At 46.0% G+C, this 27,680-nt stretch overlaps 2 protein-coding genes across 2 annotated transcripts in view; both read right to left on the reverse strand.

Moving 5' to 3' along the window:
- LDB3 (LIM domain binding 3) overlaps positions 1-27,680 on the reverse strand; it is a 237,885-nt gene that overhangs the window by 153,670 nt on the left and 56,535 nt on the right. The gene's annotated exons all lie outside the window — the stretch shown is intronic.
- On the reverse strand, positions 20,400-21,412 carry LOC125437554 (proteasome activator complex subunit 3-like). Its single transcript, XM_048505218.1, has one exon. The coding sequence runs from the start codon at positions 21,371-21,373 to the stop codon at positions 20,516-20,518; it is 858 nt and encodes a 285-aa protein (XP_048361175.1). The 5' UTR covers positions 21,374-21,412; the 3' UTR covers positions 20,400-20,515.

Genomic DNA, 27,680 nt, shown 5'->3' on the forward strand with positions numbered 1-27,680 from the left:
CAACAAACACCCTGTGAGGTAGGTGGGGCTGAGAGAGCTCCGAGAAGCTGTGACTAGCCCAAGGTCACCCAGCTGGCATGTGTGGGAGTGCACAGGCTAATCTGAATTCCCCAGATAAGCTCCCCACAGCTCAGGCGAGCGGTGAGCTGGGGAATCAAAACCCCGGTTCCTCCAGATTAGATACACGAGCTCTTAACCTCCTATGCCACTAAAGGGGACACTCCGGAGGCAGAGTGCTCACGAGAACATGCGGGGTCACATGTCCCCGGGTGCATGCCAGCTGGTCACATGGGGGGCGGGGAACTGCCCCCACACCCCTCCCCTCTGCCTTGCCCTGCCAGGCTGCCTCCTTCCAGCTACAGTGGGATGCCTTGCCAGCTGGAAAGAGCAGCCTCCTGGCGATCAGGTGGGGGGCGGAGGGGGGCGAGGGGGCAGCTGGAGCTGGTGTTGCCCCAGGAGCCATTCCCCCCCCCCCAACGCCTCTGGGAAACTCTCAGGTAGTAGAAAAATGGCATCACGTTGCAGCTGACTGATGGTGACCTGCTATAGGTTTTTCAAGGCAAGGAGATGTTCAGAAGCAATTTGCCATCACTTGTCTTTGTGAGGTCTCTCTGTTCCCAGTTTATTTCTCTCAAAGGGCCTTTCCCCACTTACCTTCTGCTGCGTGCTACTCTCCCCAAAAAGTGTGGGGTCCTGTGGCACTCCCCACTACAGGGGCGGTGGACAAGCGCCGTAGCCGGGCGCTGCTCGGGACGCCTCGGCGCCGCTTCATACCACAAGCATCGCCATTCCTGGCGCGCTTGGCAAAACGGGCGCCTTTCGTAGCCCGGGCGCTACATTCAGAAATCGACGCCTAGCGCTGAGAGTAGCGCGCAGCAAAGGAGAAACAACCAAAGTGGGGAAACGGCCAAAGTCTCCTGATATATATAGCACCAAATCCCAGTATTTAAAATAGCACTGGAGACTCTGCTGATTCTTCATTACGCCACTCATTTTTCATCGCATAGTAGTGGAGGTGACGGATGGATCTCATTGTAGTTCCAGAATCCGCAGGCACCTTTTCTGCTGTATCCACAAATTGGCACCAGTATCCTCAGCAATAGCCTGAAAGCTACACGTTGCTAAGGACACTTCCTGATGTCCCTGCTCAGAGTGGCAATAGCAAAACACAATCCGAAGTAGACATTATGCCTTAACTCATGAGGATTTGAAAAACTGTTACTAAGAAGGTGAAAGAGGCTCTTGGCCTAGCTAGATAACATTCTGGGACAGGCTGTAGCTAGGGTTGGAAATTCCCATTGTGGCTAGACATGTATCTTCAAAAACTTTGGGGGGAGATTTCAAGTCACAGGTAACTTATGTTGACCCTGTAGAGTTTTCAAGGCAAGAGATATTCAGAGTTGCCTGCCTCTTCATCATCACACTAGTATAAAGTGACCAGATTTTTTCTTAGGTTAAAGTGCTGGCGACGCTACAGACTGCGAGAGGCACACTGCTCCTTGGCGCGGGACCTCCCAGCCGGTCAGGAAACAGGGGTGTTTTGAAAAGCCCCAGAAAGGCACTGCGGCTGCCGCAGTGCCTTCTGGGGCGCTTCCCTGATTCCTGACTGGGGAGCGCCGCTGCAAAAGGCAGTATGCTGCTGCGGGCCATTGTCCCTAATCGGGACAATGGCATAAGCCCGGCGGGATGCGGGACACTCTACGCAAAAGCGTGAGTGTCCCGTGAAAATCGGGACGGCTGGTCACTGTACACTAGTATTCCTTGGAGGTCCCAAATCCAAATATTAGCCATGGCTGACCCTACTTAATTTCTGAAATCTGACACGATCAGGCTAGCCTGAAGTTTAAAAATTACATGACAAGACAAATTAAGCCGGTGAAGCCTTTTAATATCAATATACCTGCAGGCTGGGAAAACCCTTCATCTGCTGATTTTCTAACTGCCTCCACAGGAGATGACCTGACAGAAAAATACTGGCAAATAATAATTAGCCCCAAGGTGCTCAAGGTGCCCCAACGTACAGAAAATCAAAACTAATAGGATAACACATGTTTTTGATGGGTGAGAACAGGCATGGAAGAGTCATTTGACATATTTTGGGGAGAGAGATGTGTGACTTCTCAGCCAAATGTGCCTGCTGTTGAATCAGGGAGACACCAATATTCCAACTTCCACCAAAAACTTTCTTTTCCCAGAGTGTACCTATCATACTGCACTGTAAAAGAGCAAATAAGTGCTCCATGGTCGAATCCCCACTACCGTCTTAGCCAGGTTTCAGAACACAAACTAACCAGGTTTGAGGGACGACCTCCCCATTGCTTGCGTGGCAGATTCCCTTTCTGGTGCTCGTTCTCCCCGTTAATCTGCGTCCCGGCAGGACCTGGTTGCAAGTGGCATAGACCCCATTAACACGGTTCAGAGCTGATCCGAGGGGAGGGATGAAACCCTGACTCATTTCCCACCCTGGAGTGTGACGCAGAATTTGGGCAACCAATCAGCACTGCGATACACACGCAGCCTTTCCTTGGTTTCATTTCTGCTTTTGCGATCGGCCAGCAGAAGGGGATGCAAACATTAAACAGTCATGGTTTACACAGGTAACGACATCGTTCATGGTTTATACAGGTAACGATTAACTATTTGCACAGTTAAACAATTAAACGTTAAACTTTTACACGCTGGTTTTTTGATCACGCCCCTACAATGTACATTTCCGCAGTGGGAAAAGGTTCCGCCCCATCAAGGCACGCCAGCCAATAAGGGGAGACTGGTGAAGCGAGCTCGCCTGGTAGTGGGGATTGCTAAGAGTTCTGCAACCGGCTGTGTCTGCTGTGTGCTCACTGCGGTGGGGAGGGAGAAACTCAGATGAAGAGGACACAGTTTCACAACAAACAGGTTTGGATCTGCGTGCAAATGTCAAGTGGGGATTCGACCCATGAAGAAACCACAGCTAGGTCTCAGCTTCCATGTAGGTGTATACTCATTGGTGGGAGATTTGGTTTGGAATTTTGCTTTTCTTCCCCCCCCCCCCCCCACCCGACTCAAGAAAATGTATTTCAGTGTGATTCGTCACTTATGATTGTTGATTGCACTTTGAGTCCACTTTCAATGCACTTTGCAGCTGGATTTTACTGTGCAGAATCGCAAAATCTACTTGCAAACCATTGTGAAAGTGGATTGAAAGTGCATTATTCTGCATGTGTGGAAGGGGCCTATGACCTTCGATTGCTGACTGTCCAGCTATGAGGGGGGAGAATAAGGTTCAAATTCACTTCTCTCCCCCCCCCTCAGCACTTCTTTTACTTTTGCCACATACACAGGAAGGGAATCCGATTGATTCCGATGGATCAAGCGTTCACGGAAAAAGTTTCATGCCTTTTCGTAACGAGACCAGCGGTGGGACTCAGCCGGTTCGCACTGCTTCGGCAGAACCGGTTGTTAAAATGGTGCTTGTTAAATTATTAAATTAACCGGTTGTTAAATTATTTGAATCCCACCACCGGAACCGGTTGTTAAATTATTTTAATCCCACCACTGAATGAGACCCTGATTTGTGATCCTCTGAACACTTGTTAGCCCACCTTCTACCGTGTTTCCCCGAAAATAAGACAGTGTCTTATATTAATTTTTGCTCCCAAAGATGCGCTATGTCTTATTTTCAGGGGATGTCTTATTTTTCTGTGTTCTGTTCGTCAGGCATGCTTCCAAACAAAAACTTTGCTACATCTTACTTTCGGGGGATGCCTTATATTTCGCACTTCAGCAAAACCTCTACTACGTCTTATTTTCAGAGGATGTCTTATATTCGGGGAAACGGTAAGAATGTCACGTTGAAGCTCAGCATTCCTCAAGAGCAAAAATGAACTCATGAACAATGTGAGTTTACAGCGGTGTTTTTAAAAGGGAGTGGCGGGGAGAGTCCCAGGAGTCACATGGGAAGGTATTAATAACTTATCTCTACCCCCTTGATGACTCAGTGACATGGATTTCTAGAGTTACAGATTCCCAAAAGGACAGTAAACTGATACCCCCCTCCCCTTCCACGTTGAAGTAGGGTACAGATTGGGTTTTGCTTGGGCTGGGAATAAATTTGCAAAGGACAACTAAGGATTTTTCTTTCTTTAGATCTAGCTGACAATAAGTTGACAAGATTTGTCCATGCCTTCCAAATGGAAACTATGCAGAAGAAGGTGAGCAAGATGATGAAGGGGTTGGAACTGCTTTAGAAAGGCTAAAGCAGCAGTTCCTAACATGGTGCCCGTGGGTGAACAGATGTCAAACTGACTGGCCTGTAATTTCCTGGGTTCAGCCAGGTAGTATGTTCATTACACTGACAGAGGCTGATGGGAATTGTAGTTCCTGAACATCTGGAGAGCCGCAGGTTCCCTACCCCTGCACTAGACCTTTCCTCTTGAAAATGTTGATTATTGGGCAAGATGCTGTCTCTTTCTCTGGCCTGATTCAAAGGGCGGTTGTGAGAACACAATCTTTGTTTATGTTACCTGGAGCTCCAAGGAGAAAACCCAGGAAACCAGGGTGATAAAAATAAGTAATTAAAAGAAATATAAGTACCCTCTATGTTGTAGTGAAAGCTAGGATAATTCAATTCCTTGCAAAAAGGCTTTGGGGCTTAGCTTAATTTGCTGTGAGAGAACAGCACTAGTTTATTAGTCAAAGCCGTGCAGACAACGATAACAGTCATAAGAGGGCCCTTATCCCTGTGGGGTTTCTTTTTTCCATCATACATGACCCTGTAAGAATTTGAATCTTGAGAATCTGGGAAGGGGGTCAGGGAATAAACAGCAGTGGGTAACTATTGACTTCTTTTTGGCTGCCATTCAGAAACGATATGGACTCACGCTTGCCTTATGTAAAAGCTGATAAAAAGGTGGTATGCTACTTGTATCAAAGATCCAGGCAGTGAGAAGGACAAATGTATGCAGAAAGCAGATATGCAAATCATCCACCTTCCCCACACCAACTTCTACACAACAGACTGAAAAGGAAAGTTTAAATGTCAAAAGATTCGTCCTATCTATGCCTTCGACATTGCAAATTTATACTGGATTTATAACACTTAAACTGAAACAGCTGTCACTTGCAGTTAGATATAGAAAACTCAAACACACCCTTCCTTTAACTACAATGTCCTAGGAAATGTGGCACCTCCTACATGCTGGGCCGAAGAGGGGGGTAAGTCCATTCATTACCATGATGTGGACAATTTTTTCTGGGACTGTTAAAAATAAGAATGGCATCAGCTTACGCTGGGACCAGAAGAAATATGATGGTGCCCTGCTTACATGTCCTGTCTTGGATGCCCCAGGCTATCTCCATCTCAGTGTCAGCCCTGGTTAGTATTTGGACAGGAAGAAGAAGAAGAAGAAGAAGAAGAAGAAGAAGAAGAAGAAGAAGAAGGAGGAGGAGGAGGAGGAGGAGGAGGAGGAGGAGGAGGAGGAGGAGGAGGAGGAGGAGGAGGAGGAGGAGGAGGAGGAGGAGGAGGAGGAGAAGAAGAAGAAGAAGAAGAAGAAGAAGAAGAAGAAGAAGAAGAAGAAGAAGAATGACCTCCTGAAGAGGCCATTTTGTGGTTGCGTCCACCACCCACTGTCAGAATTCCAAAAGTACCCACAGGCTTGAAAAGTTTGGACACCCCTGTTCTAAAAGATGCTCTTTCCCCCCCAATATGGAAGCACAACATTGGGGAAAGGAACTTTGCTCTTATCAACTGTTACGGCTTTTATGTCATGAAGAAGAAGAAGAGTTTGGATTTATATCCCCCTTTCTCTCCTGCAGGAGACTCAAAGGGGCTTACAATCTCCTTGCCCTTCCCCCCTCACGACAAACACCCTGTGAGGTAGGTGGGGCTGAGAGAGCTCCAAGAAGCTGTGACTAGCCCAAGGTCACCCAGCTGGCGTGTGTGGGAGTGTACAGGCTAATCTGAATTCCCCAGATAAGCCTCCACAGCTCAAGCGGCAGAGCTGGGAATCAAACCCGGTTCCCCCAGATTAGATACCCGAGCTCTTAACCTCCTACGCCACTGCTGATGGAGACCATCAAGGCAGTCCAGAGGCAGGCAATTGCAAACCACCTCTGAACATCTCCCCAAATTCCATCTGACTTAGCCCCCCCACCCCACCCCCGCATACACGCACACACAGGAATGTCCTAGACCCAGCTGGCAACTCAACATTTGTCCCCTTGCAACCTGTGCTTTTTCCTTCCCTGTTCTCTCTCTGCAGGCTCAAACTGGGATCAATTGGCTTTGGGACAGCTGCATTGCACATTCAAGCTAAGAGGGTGTCTCTGAGACCACAGACTTGGGATTGCCAATGCTTTGATCAGCAACTTTGCTGCAGGATTTCCAGACCAAATTCTGTTGCGCCAACAGATTTTCAACAGGTCAGTCTTGGGCAGGGGTAGGGAACCTTTAACACTCAAAGAGCCATTTGGACCCGTTTTCCACAGGAAAAGAAAACACTTGGAGCCGCAAATAATTTTTGACATTTAAAATAAAGATAACACTATATATATTGGTTTTTTTTAACCTTTTACTCCGCGCATTCTGAGAAGCGCATGGATGCTGCCTGCAGGGCGGGCAAGGATGGGGCCAGCGGCTCAGCCTTGCCCGCCGCTGGGAAAGCACCTGCCCCGCTCGAACGGGGCGGGCGAGAGGGGAAGCCCGTGGCGCGGGCCATTGGTGCGCCCGCCCTGCTGCCTGCAGGGCAGGCAAGGATAAAGCCGGTGGCTCAGCCTCGCTGGCTGCCGGGAAAGCGCCCACCCCGCTCCAATGGGGCGGGCGAGAGGGGAAGCCCGCGGTGCGGCCCAGCTGGCCGCGGGCAGTTGGTGCGCCCGCCCTGTGCCTGCAGGGCGGGCAAGGATGGGGCAAGGATGTGCCTGCAGGGCGGGCAAGGATGGGGCCAGGAAGGGGCCACTTGGCTCGTGGAGCCGCAGTGCAAGGGCAGAAGAGCCGCATGCGGCTCTCAAGCCGCAGGTTCCCTACCCCTGGTCTTGGGGATGCCCAGTGTATTTGGGACAGGAAGACAAGCACCATGCCCAAGAAGAAAGCAACAGAAGTGTAACACTCTGGAAAAAAATTAACAGGATCTCAAAACATTAAATGGTGAAGGATGGGGGGGATGTCCCTTACCAGATCACAGTTCCCAAAGTGCCATGGCTGGGATGAAGGATCACATAAAGCAGCAGTGGCGTAGGAGGTTAAGAGCTCCTGTATCTAATCTGGAGGAACCGGGTTTGATTCCCAGCTCTGCCGCCTGAGCTGTGGAGGCTTCTCTGGGGAATGCAGATTATCCTCTTCACTCCATCAAGCCAGCTGGGTGACCTTGGGCGAGTCACAGCTCTTTGGAGCTCTCTTAGCCCCACCCACCTCACAGGGTGTTTGTTGTGGGGGGAGGGGAAGGGAAAGGAGTTTGTAAGCCCCTTTGAGTCTCCTACAGAAGAGAAAGGGGAGGGTATAAATCCAAACTCTTCTTCTTCTCTTTGTAGCACTTAACACTTTACATGGATCTGCAATAGTACTGGTCAACATACTGAAGAATTATTGACCACTTAAACTATCAACTTGTTTTTAACTGAATCATTATTACATTTTTTTTAAAAGTTTGGTGGGCAAACACATATAAACTTAAATACATTAACTATGACATCCTGGTATCAACACATATGCCTAGATAGGGCTTTACATTCTATGAAACTTAAAGTAAGGTTCCCATTTTTCTTTAAATTCATGTTCCGGTTTTCTATTGACAAGGCTTGTCAAGTTTGAACCTGGTAAAATACTCTCTCATCTTATCTTCCCAATTTTCTTGAACGGGTCATTTTCCAGCTAGACGCAACAGTAACTCTCGCTGCTGTTAATAAGTACAGAAATAATTCTTGTTGTTTTGGAAGGTTTTCTGGGAAAATGCCTAACGACATAATTTTTACGTTCATTTGGAGTTTAATTTTCAGTATTTTTTGCATTTCGGTGTGGATCACTATCCAGATTTTTTTTTCCTCTTTGCAAGTCCACCACATATGGAAAAATGATCCAGGTTTTTCTGGACGTTCCCAGCACATGCTCTTATATATTTTTATCCATTTTAAATATCTTTTGGGGTAACTTATCATCTATAAAACATCTCACACCAATTTTCTTTTTAACAATTGGCATGTAATACATTTTATATTTATAGTCCACAATGTTTTCCACTGCTGAAAGGTAATCTCCTCTAAAATGTTGCAGACACAACACTGCAGGAGGGAGGAAGTGTTCCTCTGAGTACTACTGAGGACGGTCACTCACAGTTCTTGGCAACAAGGTAAGAACAGCCTGGAATAGCATGTCCACTCATCCCTTTCCCATCCAAGCAAGAAGAATGCCTCTCTGGAAGTCAGAGATGGGTGCAAACCCAAGACCCAAGCCCAAACCAGCCAGAGAGAAACAGGTTCTTTCGACTTGACCAAATGTGTACCAAGCCAGATTCCCCATCTGAACAGTTCTAGCTACCTTCCCCATCTCAACAGTCACGTAACCAACCAAGACAGATTATCTGGAGTCAACTGAACAGTTTGTAAGTTCAAGGGTTCAACCTGCTCAGTGGAGAGATTCGGCATTGCTGCTTCAGAGTAGCTAGATCTTTTTAATGTTCTTCAAGATCATGTACTGCAGTCATATGTTAATTTAACAGATTTGATAGGATGAACCTCAAGCTGATGCATTCTTTTTCATCCATCTCAGGGCGATTCCGCACACGAGTAAAATAGGTTCGACCCAGTTCCCTGAGAAGGGTACTGACCTAGGTCGAAGCCATTGTTGTTCCCCACTGCAACCAGCTTGATCGCACCTCGGAGGGCAGAATCATCCTGTGCCTCTTCGCCGCTCTGTTCCGATTGGCTACTGTTCTATGGCCATGTTCCGTCTATCCCCACACACGTTATAAAAAAACCTGCTACAGGAATGGAGGGACGAAGGTGGCGTTTTTTGATTGGCCAGCTGTACACATGCCCGAAACACTCAGCTGTAATTGGATAAATAGGGGACTCCTGGCACCAGAGATTCCGCACTTTACTGGAATTGAGCTGAGTTTGAGTGTGGTTCCCTGAAAAAGTAGTAGTTCCCAACTGGAGTCGGAAATTTGACCGTTACACGGGGCGAAGCTGGTACACATCAATCCCAGTGGTTGTGCGGAGCACTTAGGTCGAACGCAGCTCGAACTTAGGTCAATAACTCAAGTGCGGAATCAACCTCAATCAATGTTGGGCGATAATCTTCCACATGGAGGTATTTGTATTTTGCCAAGTTAGAGATCAGCTTTGCCTGTGCAGTGTAGTACGTACAGATCTCAACAAGGTATGAGGTTGCTTTACACACTACACTACAGAGTTCACTTACAGCAGTGGTTCTCAACCTTCCTAATGCCATGACCCTTTAATACAGTTCCTCATGTTGTGGTGACCCCCAACATTTATCCATTTTACAGATGGAGAACCCTGATGCAGAGAGTCTTAGGCGACCCCTGTGAAAGGGTCATTCAACCCCCAAAGGGGTCGCGCAAGTTGAGAACCACTGACTTACAGTCTGTTCCTGAGTTGAAACCCCACCCTCTATCTTGGGAATCAGCAGCTGTACCCACATTTTGACTGTGCTGCAGTTTTTAAACAACAGCCGGATCTGAGGTTCCACATCATACACCATTGAGGAAAAGGAGTTGTGCAATGAAAATATCAACAATATGCAGTTTGCACAAAAAATGGCTTGCAGTCCAAGACTGAGTAACAGTTTACTAGTTAGTAATGTGAATCAAGTCTACCACGGGGCTATGGTACAATTCATGCTCCTACACCATGCATGTGAATAGATACATTATACATCATCAACAAGCTTCTCTGAGCTAATCTGAAAACCCACTAGCGAGGGGTCAGAATCCGGTATTAATCTGGCTTCAATAGATCTTCAGTGGTTTGTGCATTCATCGTATTTTCACTATTCCTCACTCAGTACTGTTCCAAATGATTTCATTCATATGGTTCAAATTGGACCACATTTATCTCTGCACTGTTTATCTCTGGCCATGAAATGTCCAATTTGGCTGTTTGTGAACAGAATTGCATCAGGGACAGGAATGTTCACGTCTGAGTGGATTTGGGTTAGATTGTGAATGTTCAGAATGGGATCTTCGAGGAAAGCATCCTGCTCTAAAAACTCCTTTTGGGGAAAAAAATCTACCAGATTCTTAACTTCACCTGTAATCCTGTCTCTGAAATAGTCAACCTTGTTCTTCATTTCCAAGTCCACCTTGAAGAGGGAGGCCATGACATTTCCCTTTGTCTTTCACGCTCAACCACCCAACTGAGTTGCCAGAGGTGGCAACATGATGGCTTTGGTTTCAGTCTATCCAGACTTCAGACACACTGAATGAGGCATTGGTTGAGCTGCAATTACATGACAGGCTACTGCGTGACATCCCAATCATGTCACAATCACGTTAAAGGAACCCACTGTCATAGTCCTGGGTTTGACCCCAGGGATGTCATAGACAGAATTATGACATCCCTGGGGTCAAACCCAGGACTATGACAGTGGGTCAAAAGAGCTGCAAACAGGTGAGGCCAATAAGAAAGAAGACCAGCATCACAACCAGGGTGGCATGCTCTCCATCATTATGGGGACACACACATCTTGCTGTTATTCTGCTCTTTTCAAGTATGACTCATAGCACCCTTTGTTTCTCCACATCGCAACATTATTTCAAAAGGGAAGGCAAAGAACTGGTGGGCCACTGTGAGTAGCAGAGAGCTGGACTAGATGGACTCTGGTCTGATCCAGCTGGCTTGTTCTTATGTTCTTAACTGGTAGTTCCATAGGAGCTCAAGACCCAGCAAGAGGGAATCCATGACCCACCCAAGGGCCACAGCCTGTGGATTGAAGACCATCGCCGCACAGAACCTTGGAAGCCATGACTGTTTATAATCATACAAATTACAATAATACGATGATTCAAAAGTAGAAATGTATTTCAATTGTGTTCAAGAACACACAGGCTCACACACAGTGGTTCCAAATCCAAACATATAACAGGAAGAAAAGTTATCACATCCTAGATGGTTGTCTACATTTGTCCATATAAAATGGAGAATATTACACCCACCTAAAGATCACTTTCTTCCTTTTTCCCCATTACCTCTTTACTATCTGTATTCATACAAAGCTGGTGTCTTTTGTTGCTGAAGACGAATGGTCTTTTCTGCACAAGTCAAATAAAACATCTTGCAGATGTTTTAAAAAGAACCTACCGGTAAGGCCGTGCATGAGCTTCGGAGCTAATTCACATGATACAGTGAGTGAGGGGACAGAGAGTAAAGGGTGGCATGCAAGGGAGGGGAGGGAGCACAGCATCTGGATATGACCCACCCACTCTAGCAAAGGGAAAGGGGGGAGGTAGGGGGAGGGGTGCCATGCAAGGGAAGAGAAGTGAGGGAGGATGCGGTCACAGACATCAATGACATTGTACAGTAGCAGTCTGCGCGTTTCCATGAGCACATACTGCTGGCCTCTGCAATTGATTTGCTGCTACTATTCCTTTCCCATTTCACCACAATAAGCCACAGCAACGCGTAGCCAGGCCCCGCTAGTTAAAGATAAAATTATAAAACATGTAGAAAAGCAAGACCTGCTGAGGAAGAGTCAGCATGGCTTTTGCAGAGGCAAGTCCTGTCTTACAAACTTACTAGAGTTCTTTGAGGGTGTAAATAGGCATGTGGATAAGGGGGAACCAGTGGACATTGTCTACTTGGATTTCCAAAAGGCTTTTGACAAAGTTCCTCACCAAAGACTATTGAGAAAACTCAGCAATGAAGGAATAAGAGGGGAAGTCCTCCTATGGATTAAAAACTGGTTGAGGAACAGGAAGCAAATGGTGGGTGTAAATGGGGAGTTCTCACAATGGAGAGATTTTATTTATTTATTCATTTATCGTTGCATTTTTATATCGCCCTCCCCCGGAGGGCTCAGGGAGTGGTGTCCCCCAAGGATCCGTTTTGGGACCAGTGCTCTTTAACCTATTCATAAATGACCTGGAAGTAGGGGTGTGTAGCATGGTGGCCAAGTTTGCAGATGATACCAAATTATGTAGGTGGTGAGAACTGCAAAGGATTCCAAAGAGCTCCAAGCGGACCTTGATAAATTAGGTGAGTGGGCTAAGAAATGGCAAATGCAGTTCAATGTAGCAAAATGTAAAGTGATGCACATAGGGGCAAAAAATCCAAACTTCACATACACGCTACAGGGGTCAGTGCTATCAGTCACGGACCAGGAAAGGGATTTGGGCGTCTTAGTTGATAGTTCCATGGGAATGTCAACGCAATGCATGGCAGCTGTGAAAAAGGCAAACTCTATGCTGGGGATAATCAGGAAAGGAATTGATAATAAAACTGCAAAGATTGTCATGCCCATATATAAAGCCGTGGTGCGACCGCACTTGGAGTACTGTGTTCAGTTCTGGTCGCCACATCTCAAAAAGGATATTGAAGAGATAGAAAAAGTGCAGAGAAGGGCAACGAGGATGATTGAGGGACTGGAGCACCTTCCTTATGAGGAGAGGCTGCAGCATTTGGGACTCTTTAGTTTGGAGAGGAGTTATTTGAGGGGGGATATGATTGAAGCCTATAAAATTATGCATGGAGTAGAAAATGATGAGAGAGAGAAATGTTTCTCTCTTTCTCACAATACTAGAACCAGGGGGCATACATTGAAAATGCTGGGGGGAAGAATTAGGACTAATAAAAGGAAACATTTCTTAACGCAACATGTGATTGGTGTTTGGAATATGCTGCCACAGGAGGTCCTCCTTGATCTGAGATTGCAAATGCCTTAACAGTCCAGGTGCTCAGGAGCAGCAGCAGCAGAAGGCCATTGCTTTCACATCCTGCATGTGAGCTCCCAAAGGCACATTGTGGGCCACTGCGAGTAGAAGAATGCTGGACTAGATGGACTCTGGTCCGATCCAGCTGGCTTGTTCTTATGTTCTTATGTTCAGAGTCTCTTGATGTCTAAATTAATGTGCTGATAGGGCTTTACCTATTGATAGAACACCAAGACAGAACTGAGATAATTATAAATGAAACTCAATCTCTGCTGTCTAGCATCTAGAAGTGGTGGTTGTGGGCATTTGACTTGGTAAGCTGAGACTCTGTCAGCAGAGAAAATAAAACAGAGGAACGTATTTATTAATTTTGCGTGTAGGAGGAGACACAGAGAAAGGTATGGTATCACATTAGCCTTTCACTCATGGATGCCAACTTTCATGAGTGCTTCTGTTCACAGATGCAGCATAAGGGAGGATATGTCTGGCCTAGTTTTACAGATTCCAAAGTAACTTATCTATATATATAAAAAGCGAACATTTCGTTTGTTGGTAATGCCCTAACGCCGAAACGGCTGAATGGATTGTCCCCAAATTTTCACATGCCGTCCCTCCCTGTTGTGGGCAGGCAATCGGACCTTCAAATCGCCAAAACTCCATACCTGAGCCAGGTAAAATGTCTTTTTCCTGGCGCACCAGGACATGAAGCTGGCTCTGTTTAACTGTCACCCTTAGAATGTCCGTGCAGCCTGTCTGTCTGTGGCCTGAGGGCTTAGAATGTTCGTGCAGATGGGCAGAGATGAGCAGTGAAAACAGTAAATAGGTAATACTGTTAGGTAATATGAGTGGAAGTGAAACACATACACACTTTGCCGTGTGAGACGTCAGGTGGAGTTCCCCCTCCCACACACATATGCAGGTAACTTTCACTCTCTGTGCCTCACCCACTACTACCACACAACACACATACTCTCATCCACATCCAGCTCATCCTCACACACCTCACTCTGCCCTCCCTCACATCCAACCACCACTTACCCACTTCCTCACCCATATTCGCCACAGCTCTCTTTTACTAAAAGCAAGCTGGAGTTTGCCTTTTTCTTCTAAGAAAATCCGCAGGGTGGGGGTGAACCAACACTAATGCCTCCGCTTCTTTTGCACATGGCCCTTTAAAAGCCCAGGGAGCTGGCCTCGATCAGAGCGCCTCACCACCCTGCCTCTGCTGCCTGACTGGGATAGCCTGCTTGCCCCAGTTCTGCCTTACCCAAGCCTGGACTGTGCATGTCAACCAGCCTCATTGACAGCGGGATTCACACTCTGGACAGTTCCGTTGTGGAATGGAAAGGGTTACCTTACACTAAAAACCAAGACAGCACCATATAATAATGTGAATTGAAAAGGAAAAGAAGGATTCCATTTGACCACTCCAAAAGAAGAAGAAGAAAAAGAAGAAGAGGAGGAGGAGGAGTTTGGATTTATATCCCCCTTTCTCTCCTGTAGGAGACTCAAAGGGGCTTACAACCTCCTTGCCCTTCACCCCTCACAACAAACACCCTGTGAGGTGGGTGGGGCTGAGAGAACTCCGAAAAGCTGTGACTAGTCCAAGATCACCCAGCAGGCATGTATGGGAGTGCACAGGCTAATCTGAATTCCCCAGATAAGCCTCCACAACTCAAGCGGCAGAGCTGGGAATCAAACCCGGTTCCTCCAGATCAGAGTGCACCTGCTCCTAGCCACTATGCCACTGCTGCTCCCAAAAGGCTATGCTGGGGAATCATTGGACCTGCATGGACATCTGTGTGGGTTGCGGACTGTGATGAGAAGGACAATTGCCACAGCAACGCGTGGCCGGGCCCGCTAGTAGGTCTATAAAAATACTAAAGAGATGTGGGGATGGGCCTGAAAAGGGGAATTCTGCAGCACAACAGGTTCTTCTTTTACCTACAATCCATATCCACGTCCTGTGGAATGGTCCACATTAGTCTATTTATAAGCAGGGCTGTGTGTAAAGTATACATCAACATTCAGAGCTTTTTGCTTCTCTTTTTAAAGATCGATTCTCTGACATGGATAAATTTATCAGATTTGTATATTTTGTTTGTTTTTCCTTGGACCTGTTGCCTCTGCTAATCCTAGGAAAGGTATACAGTTCTCCTTAGTCCAGATGACCACTGGTAATCTTATTTTGCCATCCTCTCAACTCTGTGATTTTATCATGAATTAGCTATATACCTTGGCATTCACAGTGATTACTAAAAATCAGTTGATTTGATGGACTTGATTTATAGGCCCTCCTTCCCTTTACTATCTCAGGGCAGCTTACAACAGTTAATTAGAGGAAACCATAAAATGATCCATAAAACCACAGAATAATCCAGAACAACTAAACAAAATTCAACATCTCCTCTGCATCACAGGGTCAAAAATGTCAACACAGGGGAAATAAGCCTGTCAAAATCTCATATTACTAATGCAATCACTAATAGGAAAAAGTAAAGGAAGTGAGTGGGAAAAGGGAAGCCAGCTAGTTAGACCTTGGGCCTTACCCCACTTACCTTAAGCCCCGCACTACTTGAGGAGAGTAGCGCAGGGTCCCCCGGCACTCCCCACGAGAGGGGCGGCGACAGTGCAGCCGCCCCGACGCTGCTGCCGCCACACCCCCTCAGTGCGCGGCATCCCTGGTGCTCTTGCAAAGGGCACCTTTTGATGACCCCGCACAGAGCACGGGATCGTGGGGATGCCCAGGCGTGCGCCAGGGATGCCGCGCGCTGAGAGCAGCGCGCCATAGGGGGGATCATGGTGAGTGGGGAAACGCCCCTTGTTGCTGTCTTCAGCCATAGGCCTGGCAGAACAGCTCTGCGTAACATGCCCAGTGAAAATGGACCAAAATCTAGCATGCCCTGGGTCTCACTTGACAGAGTGTTCTGCTAGGCTGGGGCCAGGGTCGAAATAACCTGGAATCTATCGTTCTTGGGAAGCTAGGTTTGGGTCCTGCTTCATATCCTGTGGGATTTTCTGTGCTTGTGCGAAATAGCACAATATACCCAATCTTTGCAGTTTCTTGAAAAAACAACAACACTAGGTTTGTGTTTGGGTGGCAGCCAGACTGCCCCCACGCTTCCCAACTGAGATGCTGCATTAAACACAATGGCATATTTTCAAGGACATTAGAAGCCGTGAACTGTTGTTGGTTGGATTCTCCTGTGTGAACTGAAAAGGGAAAGCGGGACTTTGCATTCCAAAGGGTATGATTAATTTAGTGCATGCCGCAACGTTAAATGTTGCAGTTAGCAAGAGGGATGCTCCATGTCTTTATGGGTGCCTTGAACAAAAGACAGCAAATCACAGGGAACGAGGATTGCCCCCCCCCCCCAACAGTAACAGGCAGGTTGCCGACTGCCGCTGTAAATAGGAGGACAGCATTTCCCCCCTTATTGGACATGTATTCAGAAAAGAATCCTTGCTTTCAGATCTGAGCTCCACAAACAAAAGTGTGTGCATACACAAACACACTTATACTCCTCTATCTCAGAACAAAGGGCTTAGAAAACAGGATGATACTGGCTTTGCTTTTTTTGTGTGTGACCTTCATGGGCCCTAATTTTCTTTCTCTTCAAAATAATTTTTAAAATTTTTTCCAATAATGGAGTCAAAGAAGTGGAAAGAAAATAACAACAAACAATTGCAATAGTATAAAAAACAAACCCTGAGTTTCTCTTAATTATGGTTCTAGGCTGTAGCTAAGGGAATTAGTATAATTAGGTCAGACAATGCTCTGTAAAATCATAAAATGATCAACATATTTTATGAATAATTTTAGATAAGAATTCAAAGGTTTTGTAAAAATAGATTCTAAGACAGAATGTTTTAAAAAGTCATTAATATGTAATTATTATCATCATTTTCTACGATTTTTTCCTATCTTATTTCATATAATTATTCATAATTACCCCCCCCCCTTCTGACACAAATGAACATAATTTTCAAGTTCCACCGGCACAGTTCTTTTCAGGTGCTTGACCAATGAAAGGCCTTTGAATAGATCTTATCTTTCTATACACACTGCCATTAGGCCAGTAATAAATTATTATCCAAATCACTATTAGAATCATCCGTGAATCCTGAGAACGAGGTCCTTCTGAAGTGACAGTTTCTCAACGTTTATGGTGGTGGGAGAAACAGAGACTACAAAATGTTTGTGAAGGTGAATATCCCTTAGTTTTGGCAATGGAGCCCGAACAGCAAAACCAGAGTCCAAGATGTAGGCTACAGGGTGATTTCTGTAGATTACACAAAAATTGGGATAATATACTAATAATGTTACTTTCCCTAGAAGCTAGACTACTGTAACTCAATCCATGCAGGGCTACCCTTGAGAGTTCTCCAGACGTTACAGCTTGTTCAGAATGCAGTTCTCACGGGAACACCACGGAGAGCACATATTGAACCTGTTCTCCATCAGCTGCATTGGCTCCAAGTAGAATACCGGATCAGGTTCAAGGTTCCGGTATTAACATTTAAGGCCCTAAATGGGCTGGGGGCTTTCCATCTGCAGAGCTGCCTCTCCCAACTCATCCCCCACCCCAACACACACACACACACACACACACACACACACACACAAACACAAAGAACTCTGAGTTCTGCAAACAACAACCTACTGGCAGTGGTGGGATCCAAAAATTTTAGTAACAGGTTCCCATGGTGGTGGGATTCAAACAGTGGCATAGTGCCAATGAGGCTTGGCGGGGCACCATGGGGGCGTGGCCGGGCATTCCGGGGGTGGGGCATTAATAATTTCTCTGTTACTATAAAAAACTCTTACTATAAAAATAAGTTCCTAATTTCCAGCTGGTATCTTTCTGTCCATAATTTAAACTCATTGTAGCAAGTCCTATCGTCTAGTGCCAACAGAAACAACTACTCGGGAGCAACAGCCGCAGAAGGCCATTGCATTCACATCCTACATGTGAGCTCCCAAAGGCACCTGGTGGGCCACTGCGAGTAGCAGAGAGCTGGACTAGATGGACTTTGGTCTGATCCAGCTGGCTTGTTCTTATGTTCTTATGTACTTCTCTAATTGACTGCCTGTCAAACACTTAATACTTTCAAATACTTAACTTTGTTTCTAGAAATCAAAAGAAGGATACTTTCCTTAAGCAAGGAACTTTACCATAATACTAAAACATGTTTTTAAAACAGTCCAACAGGGAGAATTATCCCGTTTTCTACCTTCGCTAACCAGCCACATAGGAAACAACAGGACTTGATGATTTTTTACCTAATGGAATTTCTAACGGAAAAGCAGACCCGATTAGTAACCCCCTCTCGGCACACACAAATAATTAGTAGCCCACTCTCGGGAACTGGTGAGAACCTGCTGGATCCCACCTCTGCCTACTGGTGATCTCCGGCCTGAAAAACGTCTCGCCTGGTGCAATGCTCTGCCAAATGCTATCCGGGCCCTGTGAGACCTGCTACAATTCTGCAGGGTCTGTAAGAGAGAGCTGCTCCACCAGACCTACCACCAGGGGCAGAGCGAAGGGGAACTGCACCCGGGGCACGCACACGCCCTGTGCCCCCGCCGTGGCACCGCCCACCCACCCCCCGGAATGCAGTGGTGTTACATGACTGTGCTGGAGGATGCAGCTAGCCAAGTGAAATGAGAAGGGCATTTCTTGTTTCCCTCCCCAGACTAAAATTGCCCAGAGGAAAAGTGCCATGGCTGGAGCAAAGGGTTACATAAATCAGCTCTTTGTAGCACTTGACTGAACACTGCTCTTGTTGGAATAAGTTACTTCTGCATGCCTGGACACTGGGGGGTGCTGTGTATCTCACTCTAACTGTGATGTTGCCTCTCTTGTTTGCCCTCCTTGTCTGGGCCAGGAGACCGCCCACTAACTTCCTTTCTTCCCCATGCTGGTTTCACTTCTGTTCTAGCCTTTGACCTGAGTGCATGGTCAATGGCAGCCTGCCACAGTGGGGCCTTTCCCACTGTAGCATTCTCCTTACCCGCACAGACGTGATGGCGCGTTAGTTGTGCCCACTTGTCGTAGGGAAAGTAATCTCTTTAGACTAGGGTTTCTTTCTATCTACCTTTTTCCTGGAACAAAGCTGTGAACTGGAGATGCTTGAATAAATGTAAGTTTTACCTTTAACATTTATCTCTTGGGAATTTTCTATAAACTGCACTCACACATGGGCAGATCCATGACTCTAAACTAAATCTAACAGCTCTTGACAGCAATTCCTATGGACTTCTACAGAGCACGGTCACAGCTGTTGGGATCATGATAAGAACTGCTTGGAAAAGCCTGTGTCCACTCATCCCTCTCCCACCCAAGCAAGAAGAAAGCCTCTCTGGATGTTAGAGATGGGTGCAAACCCCAAGACCAAAATAAAAACAAGCCACAGAGAACTACGAAGGAGGTTCTTCAGACTCGACTAAACGCGTACCAAGCCAGATTCCCCACCGGAACAGTTCTAGCTACCTTCCCCATCTCACCCATCTCAACAGCCACATAACAACAGCCACATGAAGTCTACAAAATTATGCATGGGGAAGAAAATGTGGACAGAGAGAAATTTTTCTCTCTTTCTCACAATACTAGAACCAGGGGGCATTCATTGAAAATGCTGGGGGGAAGAATTAGGACTAATAAAAGGAAACAATTCTTCACGCAACGTGTGATTGGTGTTTGGAATATGCTGCCACAGGAGGTGGTGATGGCCACTAACCTGGATAGCTTTAAAAGGGGCTTTGACAGATTTATGGAAGAGAAGTCGATTTATGGCTACCAATCTTGATCCTCTTTGATCTGAGATTGCAAATGCCTTAGCAGACCAGGTGATCGGGAGCAACAGCCGCAGAAGGCCATTGCGTTCACATCCTACATGTGAACTCCCAAAGGCACCTGGTGGGCCACTGCGAGTAGCAGAGAGCTGGATTAGATGGACTTTGGTCTGATCCAGCTGGCTTGTTCTTATGTTCTTAACAAACCAAGACAAGGACCAACTGGAACCTACTGAACAGCTTGTATGTTCCGTGCCGACATGCTCAGTAGAGTGTTTCTGCATTGCTGCTTCGGGGCCGCTTGATCTTTTCAACGTTCTTCAAAATCATGTCATGCAGAGTCACATACTGGTTTCTCAGGCTTGATAGGATGATCTTCAAGTTAATGCATTCGACTTCATCCATCTCAGTCACTGTGCGCCTATAATCTTCCACATAAGGGTATTTTGCGATCTTCGAGACCAGCTTTGCCCGTCCAGTGTAGTAAGTACAGATCTCCTCCAGGCCTGTGGTTGCTTCATTCATCACAGTTTGTGATGAATGCTAGTTCTTATGTTCTTATGGCCTAGACCAGACCGGTTGCTTTGTACATTTTAGTTGATTTTGTTATTTTTATAATGTTAACGTTCCATTGATTGCAAATATGTCATAGTTATATGTCTTTTGATGTGATCCCAAGACCAAAATAAAAACAAGCCACAGAGAACTAGGAAGGAGGTTCTTTATTAAATGTGTACCAAGCCAGATTCCCCATCTGAACAGTTCTAGCTACCTTCCCCATCTGAACAGTCACATAACAAACCAAGACCAAGACCATCTGGAGCCCACTGACGAGTTTGTAAGTTCCGTGTCGACATGCTCAGTAGAGTGTTTCTGCATTGCTGCTTCGGGGCCGCTTGATCTTTTCAACGTTCTTCAAAATCATGTCATGCAGAGTCACATACTGGTTTCTCAGGCTTGACAGGATGAACCTCAAGCTGATGAATTCTTTTTCATCCATCTCAGTCACTGTGCGCCGATAATCTTCCACATAGGGGTATTTTGCGATCTTTGAGACCAGCTTTGCCCGTCCAGTGTAGAAATTACAGATCTCCTCCAGGCCTGTGGTTGCTTCATTCATCACAGTTTGGAGTTCACTCACCGTCTCTTCCTGAATCGAAACCCCAAAATTGTTGCCATCCTCGATCTTGGGAATCAGCAGCTCCACCCACAATGTGGCCATGCTGCACTTTTCAACCATCAGCCGGATCTCGGGTTCCACCTTCTCGATGAGGTCCACAAGCTGCCGGTTGCTCTTCAGCATCCTGTTAGGCACGGCAAAGAGTTTGGTCCCCTGCAAAGCCTCTTCACACTCTTCCAGCTTTCTCTTTTTCGTGTTGGGCTCAGCCAGCTTGTCACGGCTGCTTGTGAGCTGCCTTGCATCAGGGACGGGAACATTCACCCCTGAGTGGATTTGGGTCAGGCTGTGATTGTTCCAAAGGGGATCCTTGAGGAAAGCATCCAGCTCCAAAAGCTTCTTTGGGAAGAAATTTGCGACTAGATCCTCAGCTTCACCGGCGATCGTATCCCTGAACTTGTCAATCTCGTGCTTCATTTCTGAGTCCACCTTCGGGGCGGCCATGGCAGGGCGGACAGGCTGGGGGCCATGGCCGAGTCTGTCTCTCTCCGTCCCTCGTGTACGACAGCCTGACCGGGTTGCCAGAGGTGGTGGTGACATGATGAGTTTTGTTTCACTCTAAACAGGCCTGGGGCACCCTGCGTGTGGCCTCTGTTGAGCTGCAAACACACGACAGGCCGCTGCGTGTCATCGCAATCATGTGACAGGAACAGCAGTGAGACAGAATTATGACATCGCTGGGGTCAAACCCAGGACTAGGGCAGTGGGGCAAAAGAGCTGCAGACAGGAGACCCCAATAAGAAACAAGCCCAGCATCACAGTCACAGAGGAATTTATTTGTTTCTTATACTTGATATACCGCCCACTCCACTAGGGGCTCTGGGCGGTGTACAAATCAATAACTGAATATTTTCTCCTAAGCCATGTTAGTCGTAAAATAAATATACAAGGAATAATTTAATCTGGCTGTTTGGTATTTTTAAAATTCTTTTTTGGGTAACAACCACCAAAGACATGAAATAAATCTCAAACGGAAAATATTTAATGTCGGCGCATACTAGTCATGCCCTCTACATGTTTACAAATTCTGTTGCCTCTCTAAACAGAAGTGTCTTTATTCAGTCTCAGATTCCTTCCCTCTGCCGCTGTAATAATAAATTGATGAGTTTTCAGAAAGTATTTTGTTGCAATTAATATGAGAAAGTATATTTAGGCTTCCAGAGATGCTCATCTTGAGGGAGGCCCAATTTTTTCCTGGTAGGATCTCAGTCAGAAAGAAAACTTTAAAAGATAGCAGAGGAACAGCAGCGTATTCCTAGAATTACAACTGATTTCTAGATGACATCAGTTCCCCTGGGCAAAATGGCTGCTACAGATGGTGGCCCATGAGTTTTTATACCCTATTGAGGCCTCTCTTCTCACTAAATGCTGTCCTCTACAGACTCTATCCCCAAATCTCTTCTTTTGTGTGTACAAAGTTTTCTTTTTGCGCTTCAAAATCAAAGTCAAAAGCATGCACAAAGACTGAAATTTCACCAAATTATGAAGTATTTATTTCATATAGACTTCCAGTTTCTTCTACATCAAATATTAACCCTTAAATTCTACACCTTCAGCACTTGGTCATTAATTATTAAAATAAAATCAGACCTCTATCATCATCTATATATATTAAAATCTACCAGTGTGTTTGTCCCTGATGGTCTCCCTCAGAAGCTGCTGGACGAATCGCCCCCAAATTTTCACAGGACGTCCCTCCCTGTTGCTGGCAGGTACTCAGACCTTCAAACCGCCGAAAGTCCATACCTGAGCCAGGTAAAATGTCTTTTTCCTGGTGCACCAGGCCATGAAGCTGCCTCTGTTTAACTGTCACCCTCAGAATGTTCGTGCAGCCTGTCTGTCTATGGCCTGAGGGCTTAGAATGTTCATGCAGATGGGCAGAGATGAGCAGTGGAAACAGTTAATAGGTAATACTGGTAGGTAATATGAGTGGAAGTCAAACATATACATACTTTGCCATGTGAGACGTCAGGTGGGGTTCCCCCCCCCCTCACAGGCAGGTAACTTTCACTCTCTGTGCCTCACCCACTGCTACCACACAATACACATCCAGCTCATCCTCACACACCTCATTCTGCCCTCCCTCACATCCAACCACCACTTACCCACTTCCTCACCCATATTCACCACAGCTCTCTTTTACTAAAAGCGAGTTGGAGTTTGCCTTTTTCTTCTAAGAAAATCCGCGGGGTGGGGGCGAACCTACACTACCTGCTCCGCTTCTTTTGCACATGGCCCTTTATGAACCCAAGGAGCTGGCCTCGATCTGAGTGCCTCACCACCCTGCCTCTGCTGCCTGACTGGGATAGCCTGCTTGCCCCAGTTCTGCCTTACCCAAGCCAGGACTGTGCATGTCAACCAGCCTCATGGACAGCGGGATTCACACTCTGGACAGTTCTGTTGTGGAATGGGAAGGGTTACCTTATACTAAAAAAACAAGACAGCACCATATAACGATGTGCATTGAAAAGGGAAAGAGGGATTCCATTTGACCACCCCAAAAGGCTATGCTGTGGATCATTGGACCTGCATGGACATCTGTGTGGGTTGCGGACTGTGATGAGAAGGACAATTGCCACAGCAACGCGTGGCCGGGCCCGCTCGTTATTAATAAGCAGTCTCACTTTGCTCTGTTAGATCTTAATTTAGCAATCCTTCACCTTCAAAGCCATCAATTATCAATTCATTAGTTTTTAACGTTTTATCTAGATATTCTATCATGGGTTTCCAATTGTCCATGAACTTAATTAATTTCTTTTCTTTTAATAGTGATGCTAAATTGGCCATTTCTGCAACTGCTGAATCCCCAGTGAGCTGCGATTTCCTGTTTTCCCCCTTCAGCTCGAAAGGTTTAATAGGACTCAACACATTTTCACCTTGATGCTCCATGTTTCTGGACCGCTCTCCTCAAGATATCCTGCATCACAGCTCGCCTCTTTTGCAAATCCTACGGTTGTAGAGCTCCTTGTTACCGGCTGGAACTGCCTACCTGGGCAGTCAGATTAATCTTTTGTCTCCCTCTATTCCTATTTCACTGCTTTTACAATCCTTGGTGCAGAGACTTTGCTTATATTTCTCTATAAGACATCAGGCACAGTGCTGTCACTGACATAACACTGCTTAGTTTAGTGCCGCAGTGATGTCAATATACATGGTATCTGCTCCCCTAATAACAGTGGTGGGATCCAAAATTTTAGTAACAGGTTCCCTCGCCAGCCCCCCTCAGCAAGGGGGCAGAGGCGTACTTTGGCAAACCTGAGCCCTGGGCAAAACTTAAGCCACCCCACCATGACCCCCCAAATTTTTTCTGCACCAGGTCATTTCTAAATCATCATCACATTATAGAAAATGCCCCAACTCACAAATCTGAACACAGCAATGGTGAAACACGCAGGTTCTTTGATAGAGACTGGTGAGATAAAAGGTACGAAAGGCTGAGAATCCATGAATTGCAGTACCTGAAAGGGATTAACCCAGTTCAGGGAGTGACATTATTAGTCGCAATTGCTATATGGAACCTTCACATTCAAAGGCAGTAGGCCTCTCAGGGAGGCGAGGGCGTGGAGATGGAAAAGCGGACCCAATTAGTAACCCCCTCTCGGCACACACAAATAATTAGTAACCCACTCTCGCGAACTGGTGAGAACCTGCTGGATCCCACCTCTGCCTAATAACCTTTCTATCAATAAAGGTTTTATCAGAAGGCAGGAAGTGGCCACCAATGAGGACTCCTCTGTGCTGGTCTGTGTGTTATGTGCCATCAAGTCGCTTCCAACTTAAAGGTGATCCTATGAAGCAACAACCTCCAAAACGTCTTCTAATTAACAGCAGGTTTTGCAAACTGTGGCGTCTATGATTAAGTCAATGCATCTCATGTTGGCTCTTCCTCTTGTCCTATGCTTTCAACCTTTCCTTGTGTCAGTCAGTCAAGTATTTATTGTTTGAGCCATTGGCTATAACAATACAGAGATACATGCAGTTAAAACAGTAACTTAGTTAAAACAATAATTTCCTTGTGTCTTCTAATGATGTGACCAAAGCATGATGGCCTCAGTTGAATCATTTTAGCTTCCAGGGAGAGTTTAAGCTTGATTTGATCTAGAACCCACTTATTTCTCTTCTGGGCAGTCCACGGTATTTGTAAAACTCTTCTCCAGCACCACGGTTCCAATGGACTGACTTCCTGACAGCTTCCTTAATTGTTCAGCTTTTGCACCCACACACAGTAATGGGGAATAGTGCCCTGGATATTCCTTTTGTGGTCAAATTCATTTGGCAAAATCTTTATTACATGTTAGATGCCAGACAAAGTTTGTCCTGTTTGCTTTTATTTTAAGTAGTATCTAAAGCTGTCTGCAGTTTCAGTACCATATTGTGATTTGCTTCTAAGTTTTTCTAAAGATTATTGTTCTTGTTTATTCTTCTAACTGACATTTTTTATTTGTATCAGTATTTAAGCCACCAGAAGTATTTTTAAGTCACACTTCAAGCCCCAAGCGGCAGGAGTCTGCAACCTGCGGCTCTCCAGATGTTCATGAACTACAATTCCCATCAGCCCCTGTCAGCATGGCCAATTGGGGCTGATGGGAATTGTAGTTCATGAACATCTGGAGAGCTGCAGGTTGCAGACCCCTGCCCAAGCCTATGCTGTGTATGCCTTCAAAGGGATACCTGCCATAACTTAAAAGCCCATCCAGGTGTATTTAGGCTGTTTTAGGATCAAGAAGCTCCATACTCTTATCTCACTAACTTAAGGTGACCAGATGGTCACCTTTGTGAACCGGGACGGGCGGGTAGGCAGGCGAAGTGCACGCGCTGCCTTGCGCAGGAGCGCACTACCTTCCTGGGGTGCTCACGTTTGCCCGCCCTGTCTGGGGCAGGGGAAGCGGGAGCGCCCCAGACTGCGGTGCTTAATACGCGCGCACGGGAGGCTGCCGCACTGCCTTGCACCCCAGAAGGCAGTGCGGCAGCCTTCCAAAAATCGGCAGACTTGAAAAAACCCACGGGACGCGGGACAAATTGTTTTAAGGCGGTACTGTCCCGCCAAAAGCGGGACGTCTGGTCAGCCTACACTAACTGCGATGCAAAGTTGCTACCCAACAACTCATGCAAGAAATTACATTTTTGTTCATGAAAATCTCATTCTGAATGTTGTATTTTAAAGCTGCACACACAAGATCTACCTTCTGGTTTTGTTGTTCTTCAGTTTTCAGACCTAATTTTTCCAGAGTCCAATCCCTTGCTATATTTATAACAATTTACTGACTGGAGAACTCTTGCGATATGCTTATGGTCCTTCCGCCAGTTCTTTTGCTTTGGAAAAGTAAATGAAATAATATGCATACTACAACATTTTAGATTAGTTATAAAGAATCTGTATGGCAGTAAATAAGGTTTCAAAAGCAGAACATTCGTCTTCATCTTCATCATCCTTTATTGGCATTTAACTTTCACACAATAAACAAGATCAAAATAAAAACTCACAATAGTCAACTTTCTAGCATTAACAACTTTTGCAAAGAATTTAGCAACTGTAACAGTAATCTCTGGAGTATGTTTGTTTAACAAAAACTGGTAAATACTCTCCTTGTTCATGAGATCTTTGGAACAATGGAAGGGAAGGAGAAAGTCATTGTGTGGTATTGCATGCAACTGGAAATCCAGAATGATATGATGGATTGTGTCCAGACTGCTTGGAGAACATAGAAGAAGAAGAAGAAGAGTTTGGATTTATATCCCCCCTTTCTCTCCTTTAGGAGACTCAAAGGGGCTTACAATCTCCTTGCCCTTCCCCCCCTCACAACCGAAGCACCTTGGCAGGGGAGTAGGTGGGAGAAACTGTGAGGAGCCTCGAGAGAGAAGCTGTAGCTAAGCCCAGAGTCCACCCAGCTGGCGTGTGTGGGAGTGTACAGGCTAATCTGAATTCCCCAGATAAGCCTCCACAACTCAAGTGGCAGAGCTGGGAATCAAACCTGGTTCCTCCAGATCAGAGTGCACCTGCTCTTAGCCACTGCTCTTAGCCACTATGCCACTGCTACATGTTCTCTCCTGCACTGGAATCCCCTGGTATCTACCAGCCAATCCCTTTTAAGGCAGAAAATTAAATCAATCCAACATGAAAGCTCCACAGTGTGAGGGATTATCTAAGTTAGGGAAGTAATGAGCCATTCTTCCGTAAGAGGTTGAGAGTTTTAATGGAGCAGAAGACAAAGTAGGTGGTTGAGCGGGCAACAACTTTTGATATTCAAGGTCCAATGATCTCTGTTTTAAAGCTCTAAAGTTTTAACATTAACAGCCTGATTTTTTTTCAGCACATTGGATAACACAGGAGTACTGAACATGAGACAAGGCAGCAGGGTCACACCCACCTGCCCTGCCTCGGTTCTACTATGCACATCAAAAGGAACGTGCATACATGTTTACGCAGTTAGAGTCCACAGTACTTAACCATGGTAACTCCTAATCCTTAGGTTACTAGGTCTATGTGGATTCTAAGCGTGCAGAATGCAACCCAAAAATTAAGGAAAGGAAAACTGGTGTTCTGAGGTCCTTAGAGGAAACACAGGATAAAAATGGACTAGTAAGACAGATCTATCTGACTAGTACATTTTAATCTTACCCTTCCTCCGAAGAGCTCAGAGCAAGGATCCTTCCTTAATTTTTTTAATCCTCACAACAAATTGGGGGTGGAGCCTGAGGGGGACAGGGACATCAGAGGGGTACAACATCATAGAGTCTACCCTCCATAAGTGTCACACTCGCGGCCCTCTAGATGTTATGGACTACAGTTCCCATCAGCCCTTGCCAGTATAGCTAATGCTCGTGTTGGGAGGGACTGATGGGAATT

Source organism: Sphaerodactylus townsendi, linkage group LG08, assembly GCF_021028975.2.
Source record: "Sphaerodactylus townsendi isolate TG3544 linkage group LG08, MPM_Stown_v2.3, whole genome shotgun sequence".
Taxonomy (NCBI): domain Eukaryota; kingdom Metazoa; phylum Chordata; class Lepidosauria; order Squamata; family Sphaerodactylidae; genus Sphaerodactylus; species Sphaerodactylus townsendi.

Coding starts and splice junctions, on each gene's coding strand:
- LOC125437554 (XM_048505218.1), bottom strand. CDS start 21,373: ATGTCACCACCACCTCTGGCAACCCGGTCAGGCTGTCGTACACGAGGG.